Genomic DNA, 16,501 nt, shown 5'->3' with positions numbered 1-16,501 from the left:
TACATTTCCTTCACATGCCACACTTTAGCATCTCATATAACCACCGTGAGCTCAAGGGAGGTCAAAAATCACTGCCTCCCTCTGAAACTTCATCTGCTGGTCTTTCTATTGGACAGTGTTAAGTCTGATTCATACTTCTGCGTCGGGCCTACGGCGTAACCTTAATGCCGTAAGCTACACATCGGTTTTCAATTATACTTCTGCATTGATGTGTAATTACACATGCAGACCGCTAGTAGGCAGTGTCCATGGGCATGTTGATGCTGTAACCCACAGTTTCAAGGCAAAAGCCAAAGAAGAAGCAGCTTGTTGTTGAAGCAGCAGCAGTGATGGTGGCAAATACATTACTTTTTGTTGCAGCTTGAGTAGTTAAATATCGAACTGTAGTTATATCGCAAGTGGAAATGCGTATGAAGAAATGCGACGCTATTGCAGATTTATTTATTTTTTTGACCTGAGGGAGTGGTTCTAGCAGACCAATGACAGTGCCTGGGGTGCACATAGAATTGATGCGCTGAATTCACATTGAATTGTTACATTTTTAGAGAGACGCACATCAGGCTATGTGTGCTACACAGCCTACAATGTAGGCTACAGCGTAGGTTCGACACAGAATTATAAATTAGCCTTTACTGAAAAAGTTTTAAAATTTTTATTTTTGCATTCTCAGAGAAAATGTTCTTGCTATATTTATCTACTTGAACGTTTTCTTTTGGATGTTTTATAAGTCTGAAAATGCTGGCTTTGAAATTAGCTTTAGAAACATAGAAGTGTGCTATTTTGTTCTGAGGATGATGGATAAATGGATGGATGTCATTTCCACCACAGAATGCGTAGAAAAATTAAAATGTAGACATCACATTTGTTTCCATGATAGTTCAGAGAAAATGACAATGCATGTTCACTGTTGGACATTGTTAGTAGACAAATTAAATTAAATACAAACAAATGAACATGAATCTGGCAATGTTTTATGTTAGTTGTTGTACGTATCATGATTCACAACAGTTCATAAATGAAATGTCCAGTGAATGGTGCTAAAAAATTAATGATGTATCGTGTTTAAAAATAACATGCACCAACACTTAACCTAGCTGATAGTTTTAACACAAGCAAACATTGGGAGAAAAACAACAACAACAACAACAACAACATACACTTGCTGAAGTGTTAGCAAGCTTTAGCTTGCTTCTACAAGTCTTTGAGCTGTTTTATAATGACTCATGTTTCACTGGGTTCGAACCATACAACATTGTACCAGGTGAGCTACTGAGCAAGTTTACAATGTCAGAAAAGCCAAACAAATGGAGCTGGTTAGGCCATCCTTAAAAATATTTTGGTTTGCAGTAACGGTAAAAAAAAAAAAAAAAAAAAGGGTCGGTAGGTAGGTCTATATTTTTTTTTTTCAAGTTTCAATGTAAAAAAAAAAAAAAAGTACAATTTTGGTGATAGTCATTACGCAGGTATGAATTTAAACAAATTAGCATATCGTGACGTCACTGACTGGGTCTTCAACCCGTGCCTTCGGGCGCATCATTGCAAACCTCATTTTGATGCAGGCTATATAGACCACAAACAAATTGAAATCTTTGTCAAAAACATGTTTATTGCATGAATTTCAGGTGCATTCATTTGAAGAAAAAAAATTAGGTAGAATCAAGAAATAAAGAAGCCACTAGATTTCAATTAAAGTGGATTTTCAGAGTAAAACAAATAAATTAAAATGTCAGACTAGAATTTACAAAATAACAGTTAATCGCATGAACATGCAATCTAATATGAGAAAACGGACGCCCTCCGAGAGAAGGCCACACTCCAAGAGAAGGCCGTTAAAATCAATTTCCTTTTTTCGTTTTCGAAACTTGTGTTGGTTGGTCCAGTCGATTCGTGCAATAGATTTTCGAACATAAAGTGACAGCTCCATAAGAAAAGGTTCCAACCAGCAGCTAGCTGTCATTGTAAGCCTATAGCACAACTCCATGTATTGCCTACTCCTTGGTAATGACCATTAATTTTGAATAATGCGCGCCTAAATGTAGGCTCATACAGACGTATTTCACAAGCATATCTCAAAATTCTCCATCTCATACACTATTGAAGTTAGCTTCTAACGTTAACAGGAAGGCTAGTAGGTTATGCATCCTAGCTTTAAATAAAAAAAAAAAACCTGCTCTGCTAACGTTACTCAAGAATGCAAACTCACCATTATTGCAGGAACGAAGCATCGAGTCCTTCGGGGTCTTCGCCTGGCCCGTCATGATGGAAAATGCATTCCTCGTGTTGTTGGGTGGTGGTGTCTCACTTTGAAATTTCAATTTAAAAGAAACCACTTTGATTTGTGGGTCAAATTGTAGCACGTCCCCAATAGTTTGAGTTTCCTCCACCAACATTTTAGTGGTTTCCTTCAAGTCAGTCGACACGGTCACGGTTAGACTAGACGGGAGAAGGGATGGGAAAAGATCTGGGCACAGTTTTTCCAGAACTTTGTGCCAAGTTAAAGCGGTGTCGAGCTGTTTTAATGAATTTTTTAGATGTATTATGGTGCCCGAACCCGTATGACTTTGAACGGTGACGCGAACATTTTGTTTACTGCAGCCGCAGCCGCAGCCATCAGTACCAAGCGTGAACCGTTGACTCTGACAGTGAATGAGAGTATGAGACGAAGCGAACGCACAGGCCATAGTGTGACATCCGGTAACCAATAGTGTAAACATAGATGACGTCACGGGTTTTTATTTAAAAGAAAGAACGTAGCCTTCGTTTGTATGTAGGCCAATGGAAATTTATATATTTACAATACTTACTAAAATATAATTAATATTATTTTATTGCTTTTGTATTAGTTGTTTGAAGAGTAAACAAGAATATTTTTAAGGATGGCCTTATGTGATGCAAACATCAAAATGTATTAGTTTACAATCATGTACTATGGGAAAGTGTTTTGACGTCATAACGTGCAATGAATCAGGATGATTAATCGATAATTTGTGTAATTTTTGTGAAAAGGAATAGTGTTATAGCTATAGTGTTCATTTCAGCTGGAAACTGCGGTGAATTGCATGTGTAGGTGGAGTTTTGTAAAAATGTTGATAGAGGGACATTTTTTCCCAATTAGCCTACATAGAAAAAAAAGAAAAGAAAAAAAAAGACATGCTTAAACCAGCCTGATCTGTTTTGCTGGTCTAAACTGGTTTAAGATGGTCTCTTAGCCTGGCCAAGCTTGTGTATAGCTGTGTAGCTGGTTTAGCTGTACTGAAGAGTGCCCAAAACTCCTGTAAAATCAGCCAAGAGATCAGCATGATCAGGTTTGGAGATCAATATACTAGACGGTTGAAAGGTTGAGTTTAAAAAATAATGTTTTAAGGGAGTTTAATTTCAATAATAAAGAGTTTAAAAAATAAAAGTCTACAGCAGAGGTCTTTATCCCTGCTCCTGGGGACCCACTATCTTGCAAAGTTTATTTCCAACCTACTTTAGCTCACCTGCCTGTGATTATCAAGCAATCCACAAGAGCTTGATTAGCAGTTTCTGATGTGTGATTAGGGTTGGAGCTAAACTCTGCAGTGAGTCCCCAGAAGTAGGGTTGAAGACCTCTGCAAGACTAAAAGTGTCCATAAAATGCCCCAAAACATACAAAAATGCTGCTCTGTTAAATAATGAACAATATGATCTTTTTGCTTATGCAAATGTAATTTTTTTTTCTCTTATTTCTTTTTTAGATTGCATTTCAAAGGGAAAGTCATGTGACCGTGGGCCTACTGGATATTATCCTGAGTTCGCCTGGAGTTTAACATCAGCGGAGGACTCCTGGGCAAAAGACCAGACAATGGCAAAGACAAAAGCAAGTTCCCAGGTGTGGGAGGAAGGTAAAGAGCTGTTTTCTCAACATGTTTTCTCAACAATGTGCTTTACTTGGTAAGATCTAAATGGTTTTATTAAAGTCAAAAATCAATTGACTGCATTGGGTTACAACAACTAAAGGAATTTTAGGTGTTATGTGAGGTAGAAATAACTCCATATGGTAGTGCACAATTTTCTTTTTTAATGTAGTAAAGCAAATTTAACTGTGTGCTACCACCTTTATTAGAGGTTTTTTTTAATTCCCAGACACATCTGATAAATAAATTATAAGAAGTTAAAAGAGGCTTTGATTAAGTCTCTCATCTCCAACTAAAGGTAATTAAAAAGATTTCTCCATCACAACTTTTCATGCAGTTCTCTACTTTATAAACTTTGAACCATTCAAATGTAACTTGACATAAACAGTGTGATGTGAATGTGGTTGAGTAAAGTACAGAACAGAACGAAGAACTTCACCGTACAGTAGGAATCATCATCTTTTCTCAGAGAGGAATAGTGAGTTGAAATGAGGTAGAATGGAAATGATATGTATAAAGGCCAGAATGAAAGAGAAATTGAAGGGGGAAATAAGTGGGGTGCAACAGTTAAAGAAGCCTCATTAGATAGTCAGGTTGGAGAGAAGGTTGGGAAATTACGAACTCTTCAGGCGCACATCATGCACTTGAAAGACAAAGCAGCAGTTCCACATGCTATTCAATCACTGACTGCTTGGCTCCATATATTCTCTTGTTCTTTTCACACATACAACAGCTCGGCAGGAATCTGAAACATTATAAAATTATCATGATCATGCTTTGCAAAATGAAAAAGAAACTACAATGTAGATCAACCAAAGGGAAGTCTCTTTTTTGTAAACAAAATACTCTTGGACATTATTCTGCAAATTACAGGTTAAAAAAAGAGAAAAAGAATAAACCAAACAACCAGAAAAGTATTTGTGAGATGAGCCATATGTTGTGAATCGTGATATAGAACATTTTTTTCTTCTTCTTCAGGCCAGTGGATAGACCTGAGATTTATTTATAGGTGTTTCTTTAACTATAGACTTATTTTTCAGAATTTGATTTTTATTTACACATTTTTGCTAAGGTTTTGATTTTTGTTTTTTTATCATGCCATTATAATTCATTTCTTGCTACTTATCCTTGTCCAAGACAAAGACTTTCAATCTCAAATTATGAAACTCTATCATAAATATAATATTATATTTTAAATTCTGAGAATGAAATTGAGATCTTAACATTTAAATAATTTGGTTGAAAATGGATTTCAGTTTTGTGATTAATATTTTGTTTGTGCATCAATATATTTGATTGTGTATGAATATCAATTTTGTTAGAATGCATAAAATGTTAGCTATGAAAATAAGCTTTTGGCTAAAGGTTATTAAAAAAAATGTCATTTTCAGCACCCTCACAAAATGAATGGTGATTTGATATGCGATGGAAATTTGTTTATGATGTTCAAGTTTAAAAGGACCCATAGTTGAAGAAACAACTTAATCAATGTGAGTAATAACATTAGCAGAAGTGGTCATTTATTTATGCTACTATGTTCCTCAAAAAGACGAAGGGCTATAAAGATTTTCTGAGATAAACAACCTTGCAATACCAGAAGGAAAAGCATTGATGCACTTGGTTGGAAAGGAAATGAAAACATACAGGCCAAATCATTCCTGCCCTCTTTCACCGGTTTCCAGGCAATGGACTTCCAGTGAATGATTATGCTCACCTCCTCTCCATATGTCCTCAGGCATATGGGTTTATATGTGAAGGGAAATAGAGGATGAAAAGTTTGATGAATGCAGAGAGTGAAATGCCAGGGCTATTTACCTTTCTATTGGCTGGAGAACTTACATTCTTTGGAGACTTGTTGTAGTGCATTGCTGTCACCAGGGAAGGTTGAGCACTGTGGGAATGAAGTGGGTTTTTGAGAGGTCAGTGTAATGAGGTGAACTAAGGTAAGGTCACTGCAGCAAATCACTTGGATTTGGAGGTTAAGAGCACTGATTTTATTTATTTTTTTGGCTTTCTTTTGGCTTGATAAAGTGTTTTTTTTTTTTTTTTTTTAACGGTATAGTATGATATACACATTTATTATTATTATTATTATTATTATTGTTGTTGTTAATAATAATAATAATTTTATCTATATAGTTTTTGTGTTATGTTTGTGGCCATAAAATATATCAAAGATAACCTTCATCCATTTTTCTCAAATGTCAGATGATGTCATTTATTCATTTACTGCCAACCTTTTTCTCATAGACATTTAAACGGGTTCTTCACCGCTGGCAAAATTGTCTTTCAATAAAACTTGGCTGCCTATACAGTTGTAAGGGTGATTTCCCTGCAGTGATTCAGGCTGCAGAATTGTTGAATGACCATAGAAACGTTATCAGCATGATGGTGTAAAACATACAGTTAATACAGCAACATAAAGCGCTTGTACGGTAGCACTTTTGGTGCAACGTGTAAACAGCTGCCTTTTTGATGTCTCAAATGTTTGGGGTTGCCTGATTATAAATCCAAAATCTGATCTATAGAGGATTAGTGAACTAGCTTAGCATACAACTAAGAGTTATCCTATAGCGTAGCGTATACGCATATGACCTCACTACCACCTGCTGCAAAAGGATAACCGGACTATTTTAATTATCTACAAGAAAATATCAGAATATTGTGATACGCTTTTGAACAGGACTTAATGAATGCCTATAACTTAGGGTCCTGGGGAATAGGATTCTATGGGTATATACAATCTTGCACAAAACTGGCACAGATTCATGTGGAGTTGACATTTACCCCATTAGCATGCTTAACACCATTAATGATAGCAATGTAGTGCTCATTATTTCATTATTTGAATAGCAAACTGGAGCGGTCAAAGCCCCGAATGATCACAGGACATTAATTCCTCAGAAGCTTTAGGAGTCTATGGACTCAAGGGAGTTTTCATACTGCATGCCCAGAGAACAGGTGGTGGAGAGCGGAACTGGTACAGATCACTGCTGAGATTAAACAATTTGCATAGATCCTCACCAGAAGAAAACATTACCTCAAAGCTTGGTTAAATTCCAGCCTGTGGACAAAACATTAAAGGCAGTGTGTCATTTCTGAACAAGAAGAATTAAGAAACATACATTTTTACTTTCACCAAATGGTTTTTGCTCAGAGTAGCTGAGAGCAAAGTGACCTACGTTTAACACAATAAAGTCACCCTTTATTTCTTGCTCCAAATTAAAGCAAACTTCACAGGGAGTTCATTTTAGATTAAAAAACTTAAGACATAAAATTGACAACTTAAAAAAAAAAAAAAAAAAGAACTTAAAGACAACTTGTTTTTCTCTAGCTCAGCTTTGTGCAATATTTTAAAGGTGCCCTTGATTCAAAAATTGAATTTACCTTGGCATAGTTAAATAACAAGAGTTCAGTACATGGAAAAGACAGTGAGTCTCAAACCCCATTGTTTCCTCCTTCTTATATAAATCTCATTTGTTTAAACGACCTCCGAAGAACAGGCGAATCTCAACATAACACCGACTGTTACGTAACAGTCGGGGTGTACGCCCACAATATTTGCATATGCCAGCCCATGATGTTCCCAACATTATAAAAGGCATTAGACAAGGGCAGCCAGTTAACGTCTGGAGCTGCACACAGGCAAATCATCAGACTAGGTAAGCAAGAACAACAGCGAAAATGGCAGATGGAGCAATAATAACTGACATAATCCATGATAGCATGATATTTTTACTGATATTTGTAAATTGTCTTTCTAAAAGTTTCGTTAGCATGTTGCTAATGTACTGTTAAATGAGGTTAAAGTTACCATCGTCTCTTACTGTATTCACGGTAGGGCTGCACGATATATCGCATGAGATTGTCACGCGCATTTCGTCAGTAAAGCCGGTTCCCTGATTACCGCTAAATCGCCATCACCTGCTTTCAAATGGAGCGGCATTTAATAGACACAGCCGTAGATCACTGAAAAGCCACGCAATATCGCGTTCATTATCGAAGGCGATTCATCTGCGATATGAACGCGATATTGCGTGGCTTTTCAGTGATCTACGGTTCTGTCTATTAAATGCCGCACCATTTGAAAGCAGGTGATGGCGATTTAGCGGTAATCAGGGAACCGGCTTTACTGATGAAATGCGCGTGACAATCTCATGCGATATATCGTGCAGCCCTAATTCACGGAGACAAGAGCCATCGCTATTTTCATTTTTTAAACACTTGCAGTCTGTATAATGCATAAACACAACTTCAACAGTGTAGCAATAGCCGTTAGCCACGGAGGACAGCCTCAAATTTAACATCCAAATAAATACTTTACTCACATAATTCGAAGCATGCATGCAGCATGCATGACGAACATCTTGTAAAGATCCATTTGAGGGTTATATTAGCTGTGTGAACTTTGTAAATGCGCTGTAATATAGTCGACAGCTGGTGTGGCAGGGAGCACGCGATTTAAGGGGGCGGCGCCGAGTGTAAATCAGTGCATTGTTAATGATGCCCCAAAATAGGCTGTTAAAAAAATTTATTAAAACAAATCTATGGGGTATTTTGAGCTGACACTTCACAGACACATTTTGACACCTTAGACTTATATTACATCTTGTGAAAGAATGTTCTTGGGCACCTTTAACACCTTTAAAAAGTTAACAAATTTCTTAAACGTTTTTTGAGGCATTCTCTGCTAAAATATTTTGGAAAGTAAGGCTAACATGGTTTCATTACTTCTTAGCATGTGTCTTCTGTTTGCAAGGGTTGTTGCACTTGCATATTCTCAGCCTAGAAATGCTCACATAGAGATTATAGTGAATATGATTGAGCATTGATTTTCAATCATGCATGCACAGTCTAGACAACATCAGCTGGCTAAGGAAAATGGGAGTTGAACCCTCTACTGCCACGGTGGTTCAATTGATTAGTTTGCACAGGCTGAAGTGCTTTGAAGCAGACTGGCACTCTTTGTAATTCCAAGAATGCCCAACAATGTAGGGTTGAAGTATGCTAGTTTCTGAGTATGCACCATGTTTTTTAATGGAGTCCATGAAGAACCAACTTAGCCCTGGGATTTAGGGCTTAGACACATTTGCATGGATAGAATTAATGGTTGTTTGCCTGCTTTAGGGATCTTTCGTGTTGGCCAAAAAACAAACAGTGAACAGAGAGTTATATTCTATCCATAATAATACACTAGTGTTGCACAATATACCGGTACTACATCTGTGCAGAGCTCTGCTTCCACTACCTGCAGGGAGTAAAATATATCCATGCAGCGCATGACAAAGAAAGAAACATGCACGCATGAGAAAATAAAGCGCGGGACACTCATGCTGCCGGACTTGGATCTGAAGCGCACACAGCCGCACACCGAAAGCTGCATATAGACAGCATGTGATCGCAGCTTCAGGTCTTTTTCCCTTGAATGGTCAAAAATGTGTCAATGCACATCCTGGCGAGTATTCACTTACATACAGTCGACTGAATCGGGTATGCCTTTACTAGTGAACAAAACAGTTGAAAAGGAAATCGAATGTGTTCCAGTGTATTGGGCCCATGCAGGTCTTAAAGTGACAGTAGCCTATAGGGGTGGGAATCTTTAGTCACCTCATGATCCGATCCGATTCTGATTCTGGGAGTCACGACCCGATTCCAAAACGATTCTTGATCATTTATTTATTTATTTATTAAGTAGTTTACTGACTTGAAAATCTTAAAATCCTTACATTTACATATCCTTACAATTATAAGTAATAATAAGTAACCTACTTAAAATAATTACAAATTAAAATAAAAATAAAAATAAATGAAAACAATTAAGAATTTTAAACTTATATAACTTCAAAACATACAAGCAAGTAGCAAATAATAAAGAGGAGCAAAGAAGCATATTACAAGCAATAAACAAATAGTGCTTTCAGTAGGCTATTTAAGATTATCTGAACGTTTTCCATTCAAGAACTCTGAATGAATTTTCTTTCTCATCTTTACTGTTGTTTGAGTGTTACTATGACAACGTAGACCTGTCTGTTTAACCCCTTAAGACATAACTGGCTGTGTTTACATTCATTTGCGTCATATAACCATTTTTAGATGCAAGTGCATTAAAGCACTTACACAGAGTCGCGCACAGCCGCATGCGCGAGCGAGCACTCTCCACAAAAGCGCGTGTCAGCGTTTGAAATTGAAAGCAGCCTTCTGAGTTTCATATTTTAAATATATAAGTCCTCTGCATTCCAGACGACATAAATGATGACTTCGTAGAGCATTTGTAAGGAAAATACCGGCGGGTGAGACCGCGCACTGCGTGTGTAACATCAAAGAAAGCGCGTGTCTCTCACAGGCCATCCTGTGCAAAGATGCCCGCAAATGTCCTTTGTAATTCGCTTCAAACCTTTCCGAACTTTATGAATGATTATTTTGCAGAAGGTTCGAGTGGTGTATGTGTGTGAGGAATTGGAAGCAAGCAGTATACGGGTGTTTCTAAAGCACACTTAGTGTCATCGTGCATCTGAATAAAAGCTATGAGCTCAGAATCGATTCTGAAATTCTCCGAATCGATCCAGAATCGTTGGAGAGAGAATCGCGATGCATCGATGGATCGTTTTATTTTTTTTTTTCTCCCATCCCTTGTAGCCTAATAAACCAGTCTGTGTTAATCAAACAACAAAATAAAATAGAAAATCACCCAATGCTTGACTGAATAACTTTAATATATATATTTTTTTTTTTAAAGATTTATTTTTGGCGTTTTTGCCTTTATTATGATAGGACAGTGATCAGACAGGAAGCGAAGTGGGAGAGAGAGAGGGGGACGGGATCGGGAAAGGACCACGAGCCGGGACTCGAACTCGGGTCGCCCGAAGCGCATTAGCGCTACATGTCGGCGCGCTACCCATGAGGCCACCGGCGCCGACACTTTAATATATTTTTTAAGAATCAGTTATATAGTATAGTTAATTTATAGAGTGAAGACTGCCTGAAAAATGTGAAGTACTGTTTATTTCATTTGTATCTTTCTTATATAGAATGTGTCGTTGTTTGATTGCATCTTTGCTTTAACAGTGATAAAATTGAAGAACTATGTTGTGATTATAAAATTATATTTAAAAAATAATAAATGACATAATGAAATAAGATTTTGGTCAAAAAGACCAAATTGACTACCATAGTAGGAGGAAAAAAAATACTATGGTAGTCATTGGGGGGGCGAGATCTGCTTGGTTACAAAGTAAATGTTGAATTTTCATTTTTGGGTGAACTATCCCTTTAAGTTCTGTCATATTATTCAATACTGTTTTATTTGTTTGTTTGTTTATTTGCCGTGGTATCGATTCTGTATTGGTATCGAGGTATTTTAGTCAGGTATCGTGTATTGAACTCAGAATTTTGGCATTGTGACAAAACTATAATACACAATCTGTATATAAAATACACGGTACACTTGGGTGAAAACATCTATTTTTGTTTTGACAAGAGAAACCGGCACCATATGCTTTCCAGGTACAGCATGACATTACTAGGTGTGCCACAAAGATAAAAGATGTCTGACCTCTGGACCTACTGTCTCCCATGAACAGCCCAACCTTAACTTCGGCCAGCATGACAAGAACATCATAGCCTTTCTGTTTCATGCACCCTAGATTTTCTGCAGAACAAACACAGAGAATCTGTGGTCACTTGTCACTTTGGTGTCCCTGAAGGATGTGTGATCTCCTGTTTTCTGTTCAATAATGCCCTCATCATGACAATTCTTACATTTTCAGATGATATTATATTTTTGTACTTGAACAAAATGACATGGTATGTACACATCTAAAAACAACAACAACAACAACAAAACTTCAGAGCAAATCAGAAACATTTATCTTAACAAAACTGTCACAATGCTCTCAAACTCTATTGTAATGGTAACAACTTTTTGACCCTTTCAGTGTTCGTCAGACATCCCCCCCCCCAATTCTGATTTGGTAACTATATTAGTTTTTTTTTTTTTTTTTTTGACGACCAGCTTACATCTTCTTATACCCATATTATTATTATTATTATTATTATTATTATTATTGTTATTGTTATTGTTATTATTATTATTATTATTATTATTGTTATTATTATTATTATTATTATTATTGTTGTTGTTGTTGTTGTTGTTAATGTTATTATATTATTATTGATATTACTATTGCTGTCAATACAAAATATTATCATCATCACCATATTTAGTATTACTATTATTATTATTATTATTATTATTACTGTTATTACTGTTGCTATTGTTATTGATACAAATGTTATTATTATTATTATTATTATTATTTTACTTTTTCCGTCAACACAACTTATCATCACCATCTTTAGTATCATTATTGGTATTATTACTGTTATTATTATCACTGATATTACTGAAAATTGACTGCTGAATATTATAGGTTGTATTTTTAAACAATGAATATTTTGGAAGTGAAATCTGAAAGGTGAATATGGATTATTGAATTTTTAACAATGAAAATGTGTGTGAACTGTTTTGAATTGAAATATTCACAGCTTAAATATACAACCTTGAATTTCAGCCCATAAAAATTCAAGTCCTAAAAATACAATGCATTAAAATACAAGCACAGTTAACGCAATGCATATTTTTTTTTTTTCTCAATTAGTGCAATTCAACATGCTTTTTGTTTCAAAAACATATGGCATTATTTTACTTTCATATATTACACTTTTTCATCATATAGAGTAAGGGAACTTACCATTAACCAATTAACAGTTTTACACCTTACCATTTTTACAGCATGTAATTCTGCCCTCTTTAGTTTTTAATATAATTATGTCTTGTGTGTATATAGTTAATTGTATATACACACAAGAAATACTTATATTAGGAACTAAACAGGGCAGAATTACACACTGTAAAAATGCTAAGATGCAAAACTATTAATTGGTTAATGGTAAGTTCCCTTACTCTATAAGTTAGATTGTTGAACTTTTTTTATTTAATTTTTTTTATAACATCTTTAAAGGGTTATGAAACCCTAGAACACATTTTTTGAGCTGTGAACAGATATGTATAGGCTGCACATCATTGAAAACACTAAAGGTACTTATTAATTTTATTTACAATTTTTGAAATTAGTTATTTTTGCATTTTTCTGAGCGATTTCTGTCTTCCGGTTTGAAAAGCAAAGTCGGACCAACGTCACAAAATCTGATGTCATCGTGTACCACCGACAAGATCCGGAGTGCTGGTTGGCTCCGAGTATGGGCTGGTCGAACATGCTGACTTCAACAGTTTCTGTGTTTATTCATGAGATAAAGTACATTCAATCCAATCACTGCGCTGTAGTATGTATAAGATTATAATTGCGGTATTATGCATGAGGAAGTATCACTGCTCTTGCCTCGGTCTCTTGTCATTCAGAGACATATCGTTGGTGCTCGTGCACCTCAGTACTACAACACAAAAATGTGTTTTCCTGCGACCAGAGCAAAAGCTTGGGTGCATGTGGATTGTTCTGCTGTGATCTACCAGCACAAATGGAAAATATGTTCGCATGAGATCGCATTACAGCGGAGAATTCAAATGTCACAAAAGTGCGGCTCATTCACCTCTGCGCTCGGACACGCGAACCGTGTGTATGTTTTCCTCAGCACAGCAGCACATGAGTGTTGTATGTATTTTGCCCGCGATGCGGTCGAACTGGAGTTTGAATACGAACACATGAAAAATATGATTATGATATACAGGTGGAGCGCGCATATGATTGGTTTCAGCTCGGAGCTTTGCGTTGTTTAAAGGGATAGTTCACCTAAAAAAATTAAAATTTGATGTTTATCTGCTTACCCCCAGGGCATCAAAGATGTAGGTCAGCGACATCACTGTCGTTGTCAGAGCGCATCAATGTGCCGTCACGAGCCGCAGGGTTTAATTTGGATTTGTCTTGTTGGAATTGTGCGTGTTTATTGACTCTCATAGTTTGTGTGACCATTGACTTGCATTATATGACTGACAGACGGCAATGGTTGGAGTTAAAAATCATCATTTGTGTTCAACTGAAGAAACAAAGTCACCTACATCTTGGATGCCCTGGGGGTAAGCAGATAAACATCAAATTTTCATTTTTGGGTGAACTATCCCTTTAACAACACTAGCTATGTGGATCCTATCTCATATACAGAATAAAGTATCTGTGTTTAAAGTTTTTATAGACATATTTTGCATATTCTCCTGCACCAAACATGAACCAGCACAGTGTATGCACACATATTTCATCAAGTCTTCTTCAAATGAATTATATGTGCAAACTGGACACTGATACAGTGGTGTATCTGAACACGATGACACGATTATTCTGATAAACAAAACACTTAGAGAATGGACCAAATTAAACTATGTTTTTATTCTTTCTCTGTTAAACTATGTGTCGTTTTTAATGAGACTGTAGTGCTCGTAAACGTAATGAAAGTATTATTAGCCCTTTTAAATATTCTTGCACATTTCTCCCTTGTGCTTGGGAGTTTGTTGTCATTTTCTCCATGCTCATATATTAATATGCATTATTCTGTATAATGAGTGTGTTCTATGTCTGTGTCCCCCCCTTCCCCCCACACACACTCCCACTTTTCCAGAGCTTTACACGCCCATTTTTACAGACTTTTTCCAGCTCAGAGGTGTGAACAACCAGGCTAAAACAGGGGGGTTTCATGACCGTTTAATCTGTTTCAAATCTGACACTATGCCAATTCACATTGTACTGTGTGCATATTTAAAAGGTTCTTTGTTTGTTTGTTTTTTGTACAAATTTCATTACATATTTGTAGGCAGGGATGGCATATTTTAAAAAGAAAAGAAAAGAGAAAAATATGGGAGTTTGCACAGCAATTTTCATTTTGGAGAACAAATCAAACTGGTACCCTTGCACGTCTCCCTATGACCTTCGCCCAAACCAAAATATAAATCATCATTTCCAGTCAAATCTGAATATTTTATGCATTGAATAGCAGTGCACAGCTCGACTGCAGTTCTGCTTCAGCTTTAGAAATTGTCACTTCTAATAGGTTTCTGCTTCTAGCGTCTTATATTGCATTCCTGACAAGTTTCAGTGGCAGCGGCCCATGTCAAACAAGCGGCTAATTGAAGTTCCCACTAAACACGTTTATTTATTCATCTGTTTATTTAGTAATTTACTCACATGGGGGATTAGAATGCAGTGCCCAGAGATCTGGCTCCCTCTGCTGAACCTAATCAACCTCATTACCTGTGGAGACCCAAGACTGCTGTTGACATCAGGAACAATTGACCTTTACAGTCTACTATTATGGCTCTGACATATCATATCTAAAACAACGAGGAGGTTTTATATAAAGAATACCTCAAGTTCTTCCAAATTCATTTCACAGGAAGTGGGAAAGAGAAAGGGGGTGGGATTGGAAAAAGTCTGCAAGCTGGGACTCAAACTATCACGCCACATGTCACTTGTAGAGAATCTTAATTTACATCACACTTAACACTATACATGTTACCAAACTGTTGCATTGTATGCTGTGTAAGACTGTAAGAATGGATTGCAAAGCTTGTTTATAGGTCCTAGTCGTAACTGTTGTTCTGCTGGCTCAGTTTTCAGCTTGCTGTCTTTATATAACAGTAAAACTAATACAGATAAATTCCAGTCGAATTCTGCTAAACTGAACTAAATAATGTATGCAGAGCTTGATTTAACTCACAGCTGAAATCGCTTTGAAGATACATCTCTTCATTAGCTATATTGTAGTTCACTAGTGATTAACTGTCAAGGTGCTGAAAGCTCTGGAGCTCTTCAGATCAGTCACTATGGTGATGTTATGTCTAGAAAAGATAAATCTTTTTGTTTTTTGTTTTTTGTTTCAATAGACACTAATTTCACATAAATAACCAGTGTTAACTAGGCTAAGTGTATTCAGTTAGTTCCAAAAGGCCCAGTGTCTAAACTTCACTGTATGTGTTTAAGCTGATGGCCATGGAACCTTCTAAGAGTATGAAATAATATAACAAAGGGGAACTTTTTTTTTTTTTTAAGGTCCGATAAAGTTGTCATGTAGTTGCAAAGTAAGTATGTCCGTATACAGTTGCAAAGGAGTATGTCTACAATGAACAATCAAAGTAAAATTTAACCGATTTTCTCATTTTAAAAGAGTGGAGGAACATCTTTTGTCCAACACTGAGGATTCAAGATCTACTCAAGGGGCGTATTAAACATGTTTTCCTAATCCATTCAGGCTTTATCTGATAAGAAGTTATTTACTTCCTTATAATTGTTCAAAAATGTTGCCATACAATCCATCTGTGCATCTCAGTATTTCAAAGAAGTGCTTCAAAAAGCTTTTGATAATTCTACCACAAGATTTTTTTCCCCCCTCTTTCTACTGGATTGGCTCTCCAGGTAGAGAGCAGGCATGGAAATGTTCTGCACAGAGCTCACCAGCTTTTGTAACCATGGAAACGTAGCCTGACTCTGCACTATGTTGAAGAACGCCATGTTGTTGTTGTGTGTTAAAAGGAAAGCAAGCGGAAAGTATGCAAGCTATGATATCTTCATCAAAAAATAATCCCACTATTTTGGATCAGTTTCATATGAATTTCTACAAAA

General features: G+C 36.4%; 1 protein-coding gene across 3 annotated transcripts in view; it reads left to right on the top strand.

Annotated features, from left to right (window-relative positions):
• alk (ALK receptor tyrosine kinase) overlaps positions 1-16,501 on the top strand; it is a 496,326-nt gene that overhangs the window by 221,837 nt on the left and 257,988 nt on the right. For all 3 annotated transcript variants that reach the window (XM_048191592.1, XM_048191594.1, XM_048191593.1), the window contains exon 3: positions 3,720-3,866. In XM_048191592.1, coding sequence (XP_048047549.1) covers positions 3,720-3,866 — 147 coding nt within the window. The remainder of the gene's footprint in view (positions 1-3,719; positions 3,867-16,501) is intronic.

The sequence above is a fragment of the Megalobrama amblycephala genome, linkage group LG5, assembly GCF_018812025.1.
Source record: "Megalobrama amblycephala isolate DHTTF-2021 linkage group LG5, ASM1881202v1, whole genome shotgun sequence".
NCBI classification, from domain to species: Eukaryota; Metazoa; Chordata; class Actinopteri; order Cypriniformes; family Xenocyprididae; genus Megalobrama; species Megalobrama amblycephala.
This window is presented reverse-complemented; position numbering and strand designations above follow the sequence as displayed.